The sequence below is a fragment of the Lagopus muta genome, chromosome 4 (assembly GCF_023343835.1).
Source record: "Lagopus muta isolate bLagMut1 chromosome 4, bLagMut1 primary, whole genome shotgun sequence".
In the NCBI taxonomy this organism is placed as follows: Eukaryota; Metazoa; Chordata; class Aves; order Galliformes; family Phasianidae; genus Lagopus; species Lagopus muta.
This window is the reverse complement of record NC_064436.1, coordinates 14,803,221-14,815,044: the sequence shown is the minus strand read 5'-3', so window position 1 is coordinate 14,815,044 and position 11,824 is coordinate 14,803,221. Positions and strand designations below refer to the sequence as shown.

Genomic DNA, 11,824 nt, shown 5'->3' with positions numbered 1-11,824 from the left:
AGCTACGCCGCCCTCCCGCTCCGACAAAGACATCCCGGGCGGGCGGGCGCCGCTGAGGGGCGGGCAGGGAGCAACCGCTCCTCTCGCCCAGCCCTCCTTCTCTCCGAAGGAAAGCGTCGGGCACGGCGGAGCGGCAACAGCAACCTGCCTTCCTCGCCGCGCCACCGGGAAACACTCGGCGCCGGCTCCCCCCCTAACGCACGGTCACGCGGCGGGAGGAGGGCGGAGCCGGGCCGGGGTTGAGGCTTCCGGCGGCGGCGGCTTCGTCAGGTGGCGTTGCGGTGAGCGGCCGGCGGCGCGGCGCTGTCCTTTTTCAGTCCTCCGAGCGAGCTGCGGGTTTGGGGGCGTCGGTACGGCTGAGGAAGCGCGTGCCCGTGCGGGTGCTGACGTTGCCCGGCCCTTCTCGTACCGGCGGCGTTGGGGATCGGTGAAAGGGCTTCTCTTGCACTTGTAATCGGCTCCTTTGCTCCGCACGGTTGCTGCGTGCAGCATAACGTCTGCCTTGAGAATGGTGTTAAGACGCCGAGGTACCTGTCTCCCTTTATGTGCTGATCCTTTTCGCTCAGCATCTATCATCCCACTTCTGTAATCTTGCTGCTTGAGTTGCAGGGTGCGTTAATGATACTCGAGGCTTCCCTGGTTTCCAAAGCTATCCATGATGTCTTGTAGCACATCTGAAATTGGTCCAGCGTATTATAGAGAAAAAAATGCCGACATAAAAGCTTAGTTTTCACTTTATTTCCATATGACCTTGTCAGAACTGACAGTCCAATATTTGCCTTTGCCTTTTTACTGGATGTCTTAAGTCAACTGATAGCTTACTGTATTGCTTTAAATCTTCGTTATGCCTCCCACATCACCACCTTGGGTTCTTATATCCATTTATCTCATCTTTCTCACTGCTGTGCCAGCAAACAGCTTGGACTGGATGGTCTCCAGAGGTCCTTTCCAACCTCGACGATTCTGTGAAATAATGCTTTTAGAACAGAGACTTGTTCCGGCGTCCGTCTTTCTTTCTTCTTAAGTAGGACTCAGAAGAATCAGTTGACTCTTCCTGGTTATGTCTGGGAGCTTTACACTTACTTTTTCACCTACTTAACTGTGAGTCTTTTTTCTTAGCCAGACAGTGAAGTTGGTGTTGGAATGGTATCTGTGTGCTTTGACAGGAACTTCTTTTCTTCATTATCTCGTGCAGAACATGAAGATGGAGGTAAGAATTGAGCACACGTGGGATGGTTTACCTGTGAGCCACGACCCCGTAGCAATTGCACTTCAGTCGTATGATGCAGGACTGCTAATGCAAGTGAGTGCTCCCTTCTTCAATGATCCTCCAGCGCCACTTGGAGCGCCAGGGAAACCCTTCAGAAAACTGTGGGACTATGAAGGTAAGCGTAACTTCTGCTGCAAGCATCTGCTCTGTGGAGCCACTGATGTTCCTATGCAATTCCCATACCTGGTCTTTATTGAAAATTCTCTGGTTATTTTCTAAAACTCATTCTAATTTGACAGCTTTATCCTGAGTGCTCTGGAAAAGGCTGCTGGCAAAAAAACGTGGTTGTAACCAGCACCATGGTTAAGAAAGCTCCTGAAGTAACATGAACATCATGTTGTATTCAGCTATAAATCAAGAGAGAGACTCTAGTTTTCATCACATAAACGACAGCAAAGTGAGCGGTCAATAAATAGAAGTGTGCTGTTGCCTTTACAAAAGCCCTCGAGGTTGGGATTACAGCACAGCTCTTGAGTTAGAAAGCGTCAGTCGCATGCACACAGTTAGTCCAAGTCAGGGACGGCACGGGCCAGAAACCTTTGTGAAAACAGTTGATTGTGAAGGTCTTGGAATATAGCAGAACTGACAACTAGTATAAAATATTGACAGCTTGTCTCTTTGTAAGTTGTAGAAGCATTTTTCTTGAGTGACGGAAGTGAGCAGTATCTAGAAGTTGAACTTTGTCCGTAAGTACAGCTTGCTTAAAAAGTCGTGAGTGCAATTTATGTTTCTTGTTTCAATGCTCGTGAAGTGGTATGGTGTGGTGTGCAGTGCATGCAGTGCAGGGTACGGGAATGACTGCACTACGGAGGATGTACATTGTGGCAGATAAATGCACTAAACTTGGCGTCACGGTATGACAAGTGTGGCTCTGATTTTTGGCAGTCATGGACAACACTTACTGTTGCTGCTTTCTGGCAAAAGAAGAGTGTGGAAAGTAAGTGGTCAAGAGCATTCATAACATACAGAACCTCACTGGTTTTAGATACCTGTTGGTTGAGCAAAAGATAAATAGCCTTTTTTTCCCCCTCACGTGTAACAGGAAGAACTTCCCTTAGAATTCCATGTGACCAGAACGGAAACCAAATGGAGGGGTAGAGCTCATCTGCCTTGGAATTATTTTCCACCAGGCATTAACAAGTTCAATGCCTTTGCAATCCATGGCTCAGGAGATCACAGAAAATATGAAGCACTTTATCCTGTGCCTCGACACAAACTTCAGGAAGGCCAGAAACCAGACTTGTAAGCATAAAATCAGTTCTTCTGTAATATATTTGCACTCTTCTTGGAGTACCTGTAGAAGACATCAATCCAAGTGCCTCTGATATTTTAACTATACTGTTCAGCCCCAGATCCACTGTACTTCGTGTAAAGAACTTCCAGATAGCAGTAATTAGTGCTTGATTTCCATGTTATCCCCTAGCTGCACAGCAAATGATGCATTCAGTGTAATTTGCATCTGTTATCACCTTCTCATCTAAGAAAAAAAAAATCAGAGATGGTCTGCTCTTTTTTCTCCTTGCCTACAGCACCTCTTGAAGTGCTATTTAATGTTAATTGTACCAGAGTAATAATATCCAGCGGGTCTCTTTTGCCTTAGAGATGGCTCTGAGTTATGGGAAAACTAGAGAAGACAGATGGAATTGGAAGTGTAATGAAAGGATGCCCACTATCAACAGCAAAACTAGAGCATGTTTACATTGTGCTGTGAGTGGACTTGTTCATTTTCTGAGTCTGAAACAAGTTAATACAGGCTGTTACTTGTGTGTGGGCAGTTAGTTCAAATGAACTAGCTCTACAAGAGTGCTGCAGTTCTCATGAAAACTTGGTACTCAACATAGTGATAGATGGGTAAACTGCAGAATGCCTGTAATAATTTTCAAGAAGGGTTGTTTTTTGTTTTCTAAGAGTATGTCTTCATAGAAATCCTGACTTGTTCAGAGATGAACAGTAAACGTATTTATGGGAAGAGGTCGCTCCATGCTGCTTTAATTGCTCTTAGCTGGCCTTCACATGTAAAATGGACACTACTCATTTAGAGAATTTCATTTACTTAAATGATGCTACCAGGTGTTCTATTTACTGTTTGGCAGCTGTTTAAGTATTACTAAGAAATGAGCCTCAGTTGATTCTGCTTGGCAATGCAAAGGAGAACTCCTAGCAAGAACCAGTTTGTAACGGTTGAAAGTGAGATACGGCCTTACAGGAGAAGAATACTTATTAGCTTCATTATCCTGTTCTGTCTCCCAGTTTTCTGTAAGGAGAGGATCTCCTTGTGGAGATTTCCAATTGGTCAAAAGTTGTAAACGGTATTTGGCTGCAGTGCAGATACGTTGTAGAGCAGGTGGTCATTTTGTGTTTGGTCTGACTGCATTTTTGGTCAACGTAAGAGCTCACCTCTAAACTCTGCCTTTTAACTTCATACCGTTGTTCCTGTTTGTAGCTCAGGATTTTGCCTTCTTTCCAGTACAAGATTTTCAGAAACAGTGTTTACATTCCCAGAAAGGATGGGAAAAAACACCAGTGAAGCCTACTGAGAATGTTCTGAGATGGCACTTTGGAACTTAATGTTTTTTGTTTCTCCTTTGTCTATAGTCATCGCCTGGAATTTTTCCAAGAGTTGAACCTGAAAGAACTAATGGGAGAAGACTGGAAGCAGCCTGAATCAGACATATGGAAGTCTCACACTAAATAGCAAACTGGATTGAGGCTTATGTTTTTGCTCGCATTAAGTTTGGATGCAAGTGTATGAGAACAAGTGATGTTGAGCAGAAACTGTGGGCATGGAATGTTGTTTCTGCACTAGAAACTACATTAGAACTAACGAGATAAATATTTTTCTAAATAGCTCTTTTTGGGAAGGTCTTTTTACTTCACCAGGGGTCTCTGATAGTCTTCGCATGCTCAGCAATAGGTGAAGTAATTTACAGCCACAGAAATTAGGTAGATGGAGTAACATGTAGGTACACTAGACTAAAGTCTGCAGCTCTAGTCTGTCCAACCAATTCTTTGAAAGATATTTTTTCAACTACAGCGTCTGTTTGTTAAAGCAAGGAAAATTGCCCCTCCTCAGTCACTGAGACACAGGTTATGATGCTCACCTTTCATTCTGATAGCAGACTACTTGGTGCAGGACTTGGTGACTGCTTTGAAATCTACATAGTTTAAGTTCTAGATGAATCTTGCAATGCAAACAAGCTGGCAGACTTTGTGCAGACAGTAAAACCGTAGGTCAGATGAACTGAGACAAATCTACCCCTGGAGAAGTTTAAGGTTAGCTTCAGTTCACTCACTGCTGATGAATTATAATAACGTAGATTTTGGCACTGACAGTAACCCATTTTTAAAGAAGAATTATCTGCAATATTATCGATCATACTAAACTGTGTGTAAATTGTATTAAACTATCTACTAAACCACAATGTCTCAGTATTGCTTTTTCTCATAAACTGTCATTTACATAAGTAAGCTTTCTTTCAAAAGCCCGTGTCCAGGAACCGCTCGTGTAATTTCCATAACAAGTTCTGAACCAAAAGTAATGCATCCAAATCCTTTTTGTTTGAAAACACTGATCATCCAAGAATCGGAAATGTTAACATGTGCTAAGAAAGGAGCATGTGGAGAACCACACCAAACAGTCCAAAGGCCCAGGGGAGATGAAGTAGTGCTACATCTTCTAAAAAAGCATACTATGCTAGAGGTTTTCTGGCTTAGTCTTCCTCCAAACCTTGCCTAGAGCCATCCGTTCTTACAGCATAGGCAGGGCTAGAAATATGCCTCACTTACCCTGCTTTTCTGCTTTCAAGAACAAGGAGGAAGAAGGAGGTATGTTGAGATCCCTGCAGTGAGGAACTTGAAATCGCAGGGGAGAAGAAACAGCTACCTGTTTCTCTGGTTGCAAACAGTGGAAAGTAGTGGGAAGGACTGAGGGCAGGAGGAGGCTATGTGAACAGCCAGCAATGGGACAGAAAGGCTGACAACAGGCGCGGACAGAACCAGGGCACAACACAGCATGCTGCCCACTCAATCAAGGTTTTTTCATTCTACAAGCTCAAATTGCTGCTTTCTCAAAGCTCCGACCCAACTACACAGGCAAAAAGGAAGGAGATGTGTTATTAAAAGCTCCTTTGCAAATAAAGGAGCAGTGGCACATTATTTCCTGCCTACTTAAGCACATACTGGGACACAGACAATTTTCTAGGTCTGAGAGAAGTGAGCTAAGAAAGGAATCTGCGTGGGCCACCTGGTGGCTGCAATTCATTTTATACCACTTTTGTACATACCCTAAAAGAAGACAGTTAGCTAGACTGTGCCTTTCCCACACTACCAAAACAAGGCTACAAAGCAGACAGCTCAGTCCCATAAGCAGTGATTCCAGTAAGGAGAAAGCTTAGGATTTGCCTGTGGAGGTCGAGAGATCATCCCAGCACGGGAACACAGCAGAGCCAGAACAGGATTCTGTATATTGCTGCTGCCTGTTTCCTGAGCTGAAAGGCCAGGTGTACAGAATAGGAGGGAGAGAATGATGACTATTTGCTTGTATTTCTGGTAATAAGGTACTGCTGAGATTCTTAAGAAGAAGTCCAGTTCTGCACGTATGAATTTTTAAAGGTTCAAGGGAAAAATACCACGACAGCTCTCTCCTGCACAAGCAGCTTGTTAATACTCAAGTTTCTTTCTCGCTGCATGTCTGATATTATCTAACATAAGCAGGAAGCCATCTATCTAGAAGCACCTCCTGTATTTGCTTGGCTTCTCCCCTCACAAAGTAGTGAGCAGACATCCCCAAAGATCAGCAGACAACTGCAACCTGTTCCGGAAAGCTTTCATACATCCCTTTCCCTCAGCAGCTCCTCCACTGACAGCTCAAAGAACACTGCAGAGAAGCATTCACTCGTGGGATGGTTTCAGCTTTCATCCCTCTGCTTTTTCCATCAGAACACCAAGGCAGAAATCCTAATTAGCAATCTGAAAGCACTGCACAGGCAATGAATATTTACATTTGCCACCGTGTTTGTAATATTTGCACGCTGTTCTGGTGACTTGTGATTACAGAAAGGAGGAAGAGGTCTGAGTCTGCCTTTCAAGCCTTGTGGCAGCAAAAGGAGGGCTGTTATCTGAAAGCTACTCATTTTCTGTATGCTGTGCGCTGCTTGCTGCCCGTGTGCAATACAACACAGCTGCCAGATTTGATTTAACCACGTCAGCCTGCTTCCTCCATTAAGCTGCAGAGATGACAGGGTGAAGTAGCCAGCGTGTTCATCTGTAGCTGTGGCCACTTTAAGCCTTGAACGAATATCATGAGTTTATTGCTCATGAAATAAGAGATAAAGAAATAAGAAATAAAACCAACCAACATTACTTGCAAACAAACAAACAAACAAAAACAACATGCAAAAGCATTTCAGAAATGTGAATCCATACTTGCCTTCAGTGACTTTAAAGTAACATTAAAGAAATGGCTGTTCTTTTTTGTCAGTTAACAAATCCTAGGACTGGAGTTAATTCCTTTTCAAGACACCCTGATCTTTAAAGATACACGTTGCCAAGCAGCACCTGCTCGTACAGACAATCAGTTTTCCCCTCGGAGAAAGTGTCACTACAGCAACCTTACGCAGCGTATGTGGCCAGGGTATATTCCTTCACAATAAAGCAATGGCCTTGAGCCCACTGCCTCCATATGCCCTTTCTCACAAAGCTGACTGACAGGAGGCAACTTCAGTACTCAAAGGTCAAATATTCAACTCTACCAGCATCCAGATGAAAATGTAACCAACGTTCCCCTTTCAAAATGAGACCTTTACAGGTTATTCTAAGGTAGGATTCTTTCTGAAGCTGTTCTGCTATTAGCAAATACTGAAAGGAGTGAAGAAGAGAACAAAGATCGCTGTGTAGCTGGGCTGTTAAAGCACTAACCTAGAGACTCCTGCATCTGCTTCGGACACTGGCTGCTCACCAAGAGTAGGACCAAGTTTTAGTAACCCTGATGGCAAAATCATTTATGAGCTCGGTCAGAATAGCAGAGATTAGAGTAATTTCCATCTTTTGCATGCAGAGGTACTAGAATGCAGGAGAATGAGGAAGGTAGACAAGACAAGTGACACTGGTCGCTTGTATGCTTTTCAAATAAAACTGTTGTATTTGCTTTCTATAGATACCCCTTCCCACGTGTATACTAATAACTCAGTTCCACTGCTGTCCTTTAGTAATGGCAAGCAAACCAAACAACCTATAGTATAGAAAGGAATTCAAACATGATCTATCTCTCGTGTCAAGCAAGTTTTCCAGGTACTGCTACCATCAGCAGTATACCCAAGCAAGCAATTAGTTTAACAGAACTTATCATAAGCAAAAGGGAATTAAAATGTCATTGTTGACTCGAGAGTGAAGCAGGTAAAAGTTTTTCATTAGCATTAGCATCTCACTTGCCTTATATTCCTCCCCCCCCCAAAAAAAAAAAACCAAAATTAGTTGAGAAGAGCCCACGGTTCTCAGCTAAGTGTCTGCCTCCAATTTCTGTTTGGGCACTCAGTAAACAGTGACTTCACTCCTTCTTTAATTAAGGAAACTCTAGCACAGATTTCCACAAAAGCATCATTTTCTTACTATGAACAAATTGCATCTCAGCATAAAAGAATTTTGAATTAATATTATCTAGTAAATATTTAAACTTCATTCATCTTACTTTTTTAAGAATATCAGTTGCTTCTTTCAGACCTTATTGAAAGCACCAGGGAGGGTGATAAGAACACTCTCATTTCATATTCTCCCAGTCCCCTAAACCTTACTTCAAGCCTACACACCTCCATTCTGGTACCAGTTGGTTCCATAACTGTGCTGAGCCAATTAAACCCGGCCATCAGGACCACATTCAAAGTTACTGACTAACAGAAGATTGAGGTCATAACCACTGCCAGATAAGCAGCTGGTTGTTGTGATCCCAAGTACAGCAGACCTGTGTAGCAGTGTTCCCCCAGGGGTCAGTGATGGGTCTGATCTTGTCCAATATCTTCGTCAATGACCTCAAAGAGGAGAGAGTGTCCACTCTCAGCAAGTATGCTGATGATACGGAGCTGGGAGGAGTGGCTGACACACCTGATGGCTGTGCTGCCATTCAGCAAGACCTGGACAGGCTGGAGAGCTGGGCAGTGAGAAACTAGATGAGGTTTAACGAAAGCAGGTGTAGAGTCCTGCACCTGGGAAGAAATAGCTGCAATCATCAGTACGGGTTGTTGCATGACCTGCTAGAGAGGAGCTCTGCAGAGAAGGACCTGGGGTCCTGGTGGACCAAAGGTTGGCCCTGAGCCAGCAGTATGCCATGGTGGCCAGACGCCCATGGCATCCTGGGGTGCATAAAAAGGAGCAAGGCCAGCAAGAGAGGTGCTCCTCCCCCTCTAGTTACCCTGGTGAGGCCTCACCTGGAGTGGGTGGGGAAAATGGCTGTTAGGTGTGAGCCTGGGAAGTTCTGTGCCCACATGTGAAGGATGGAGGGTGATGGAGCACTGGGTCGGGCTAACCAGAGAGGTGGTGGAGTCTCCTCTGAAGGTGTAGCTGTGCAGCTTGCTGTAGGAATCCTGCTTTGTCAGGGGGTTTGGATGCAATCTCTAGAGGTCCCTTCCAACCCCTACAGTTCTGTGACTGTAGGCATCAGGTGAGGCAGTGATATGTGGATTACATATGGTGTAAGGCTACTTCCCAGGGCGTGTTTGAAGTTTCTGAGACCAAATTGAGATCATTTTGGATTTTGCAGTAGAACCTAAGTATCCATTATTTTTCTGTAAGCCTCTGTTAATGAAGTCTTCCTGAGTTTGAATAATCTTCAACAGACTGTTATCCTTGTAATCAATCAATATCAGCTTGCAGAAAATCTGTCTGTGTGAATTCTGACATAGGGCTGTTTCACAATGTCTGCTTACTGCTGTTGAAGTATTATTGCTGAAGCTTAGACTTCTCTGCATTGCAGTCCTTATCGACTAATTTGTCATTACAAACTAGTTAATTGGTCGGGAACTGGCACGTTGTGGATTCCATCAGTGGCACACAGCACCGCTTGCTGAGGCAGTGCAGAAATTGCCATTACTCAAATGTGTAAGACTGAGATGTGCTGGACCACGTGGCATTTGTCTTGACAAAGGTGGCTTTGAATGCTAAGCAGAGGACCACGTAGTAGAACAAAGAATCTCTGTATGGTGATGGTCTCCTCTTTCTGTGTTTTTTTGATAGGACTGTAAGCTGGCTGGGGCCTGCTGGACTTCTTATCAATTTATTGCGTAAATAAATTTAGCAGTTGCGTAAGTAAATTCAGCAATTAATCTCAATATGGTCTCAGGTCAGCGCACAGGTGACATTAAAGACACAGCATCTATGTTTTGAATACAGGCAGTATGCTGGATATATCCTTACAGCAAATTTTGTCCTAAGGATCATTCAGTTCTGCTCAGAGAGGAATGTCCTTAAAGCAGTGGTGTTAAGAGAGTATATTTGTTTTGTACAGGTTGTTTACAATTTAGTGGTCTGCCACAGAATTCTCAGGAAGTTTTATTTTCTGCAGTGTGGCTCAGTGCCCTGCTATGCTCTGGAAATGCAACCCATGAGTTACTGCTGTGATGGTGCACATGGATAATTTATTCAGTCACTATGATTACATCATGGAGTCCTTTAGACTTAAAAAAATCGCTTTGGTTTCTATTATTTACGTGTTGTTTGCAGATCCTGAAAACTATAAGTTGCATGAGCGTTAACAGGCAGACGTGACAGAATTAACATCTGTAGAGACTGCTTACAGTTTGCTTGTATTTAAACCTTGGAGTAGCTTTATTGCTGGAGAGGGAAAAAAAGCAGGCAGAACACTACTTGATTTATCCTAGTTATTGTGCTTTGCTCAGTACAACTGGAATTGGATTCCTCTAGGGTGAGCTTTAAACTAGAAGACAAACTCTCGGGGTCTGGTCAGAGCACGAATCAGTTCAGTTTGGAGTAAAATGATAGTAATAAATGTTGCATCTGTATTTTCTGACTGTAATGCCTAGCAGAACTGAAAAACAACCAAACAAAACCAAGCAGCCACAACAAAAAACACCTGTACAATTGAATACAGGCATTGCCCAAACGACGTTGCTGGAGCTCTGAAACTAACCAGTGGTGCCAAAACCACTGCATGTTATTCTGTCTTACAAATATCAAAGATAGAACTGTCGCCAGGGTCTTGGGAACTATCAGGTGAAAGTGACCTTCTGCCTCAACCTGTGATCATCTTATCGGCTACGATAGCTAAGCGCTTCAGTTTGTCATTTACTTGCTATTATTCATTTAGCTGTAAGAAGAAAGGAACTGCAACTCTGACTTTTGACTCTGGATGTCAGAAAAACATCAGCCAACTGTTCCTACCAAACGTTCGAGTTGTCTTAAGACAGACCCTTTGAACTCTATGGATTCCAATGGGAAATCCCACTGCAAAATGTAAGAAGCCTGATTACATTGCCCTCGTTTCTTGAGTCTTGCAAGCCAGACAGTTCACAGGAAAGGGACGAAGAAGAGGTCTAGAAGGATTATATCATTTTTCTGAGTTGCTCTTTGTTATGCCTAAGGGAATACATCCTATCTTTAGCAACTGACTTCACCATTCCCTGAAGGTTCATCTGAAGATGTACTTGTGTCGCACAGCAGGTAATAGCACTGTGGTTTAGAGATGCCTGTTCTTCTTGCCCGTAACTTAAGCGGTCTGAGGAGAAGCACAGATGTCTTGTGACATTTTGTATTTACTGAAAGCCTGTTTAAGGGTGAGTAACCCAGCTACTCTATTTCAGGGCACAAACAGCTTGAGGAGCAGGACCGGGTGAACCTCGTGAGGTTCAGCCAAGTCCAGTGCAGGGTTCTGCACTGTGGTTGTGCTAACTCTTGCTATCATTACGTGCCAGGGGACGAAAGGATTGTGCACAGTTCGTGAAAAGGATTTGGAGGTAGTGCTGTACAGCAAGCTGAGTGTGAGCCAGCAGTGTGCCTCACAGCCCAGAAAGCCAGCTGAATCCTGGGCTGCATCCAAAGAAGCGTGGCCAGCAGGGAAAGGGAGGTGGTCCTGCCCCTCTGCGCTGGTGAGACCTCACTTGGAGTCCTGCATCCACATGCGGAATCCTCGGTGCAGGAGAGACACGAACCTGTTGAAGCACATCCAGAGAAGGGCCACAGAAACAATCCGAGGGATGGAGCACCTCTACTGCAAGGACAGGCTGAGAGAGCTGGGGTGGTTTAAGCCTGGAAAACAGAAAGTTCTGAGGTGACCTGATAGCAGCCTTTCAGTATCTAAAGCAGGGCAATGGTATTAACAGTATCCCTGTTCATTGCAGGGGAGCTTGGAAGGTCCCTTCCAACTCAAATGATTCCCCTGGCAATCTATGCACTTGTCTTCCCAATAATAGTTCTTATGGAGTAATTAGCATAGATAATCATCCTCCAGAATAACAGCTATGTTCTATTGGTTCCATTTCTCTACTTTTCCAGAGTTCAGGTCTCTAGAGAAGAGCAAGAAACAAATAGGAAGACTGATAGGGTGACACT

The 11,824-nt window shown here is 44.1% G+C and overlaps 1 protein-coding gene across 13 annotated transcripts in view; it reads left to right on the top strand.

Moving 5' to 3' along the window:
* Positions 1–134: 134 nt before the first annotated feature.
* Positions 135–11,824, top strand: part of LOC125692143 (UPF0462 protein C4orf33-like) — a 169,983-nt gene continuing 158,293 nt past the window's right edge. For 2 of the 13 annotated variants that reach the window (XR_007376486.1, XM_048942307.1), the window contains exons 1-5: positions 242–527; positions 1,196–1,385; positions 1,896–1,956; positions 2,156–2,207; positions 2,313–2,512. Coding sequence is in view for 11 of the 13 variants with exons in the window: in XM_048942307.1 (XP_048798264.1) it covers positions 1,199–1,385; positions 1,896–1,956; positions 2,156–2,207; positions 2,313–2,512 (500 nt within the window). In the remaining 2 variants the exon portion in view is untranslated. Of the gene's footprint in view, positions 528–911; positions 1,102–1,195; positions 1,386–1,895; positions 1,957–2,155; positions 2,208–2,312; positions 2,513–3,865; positions 4,693–11,824 lie in introns of those variants that run through there. The other 11 variants (XM_048942309.1, XM_048942308.1, XM_048942305.1 and 8 more) reach the window with 11 other exon arrangements.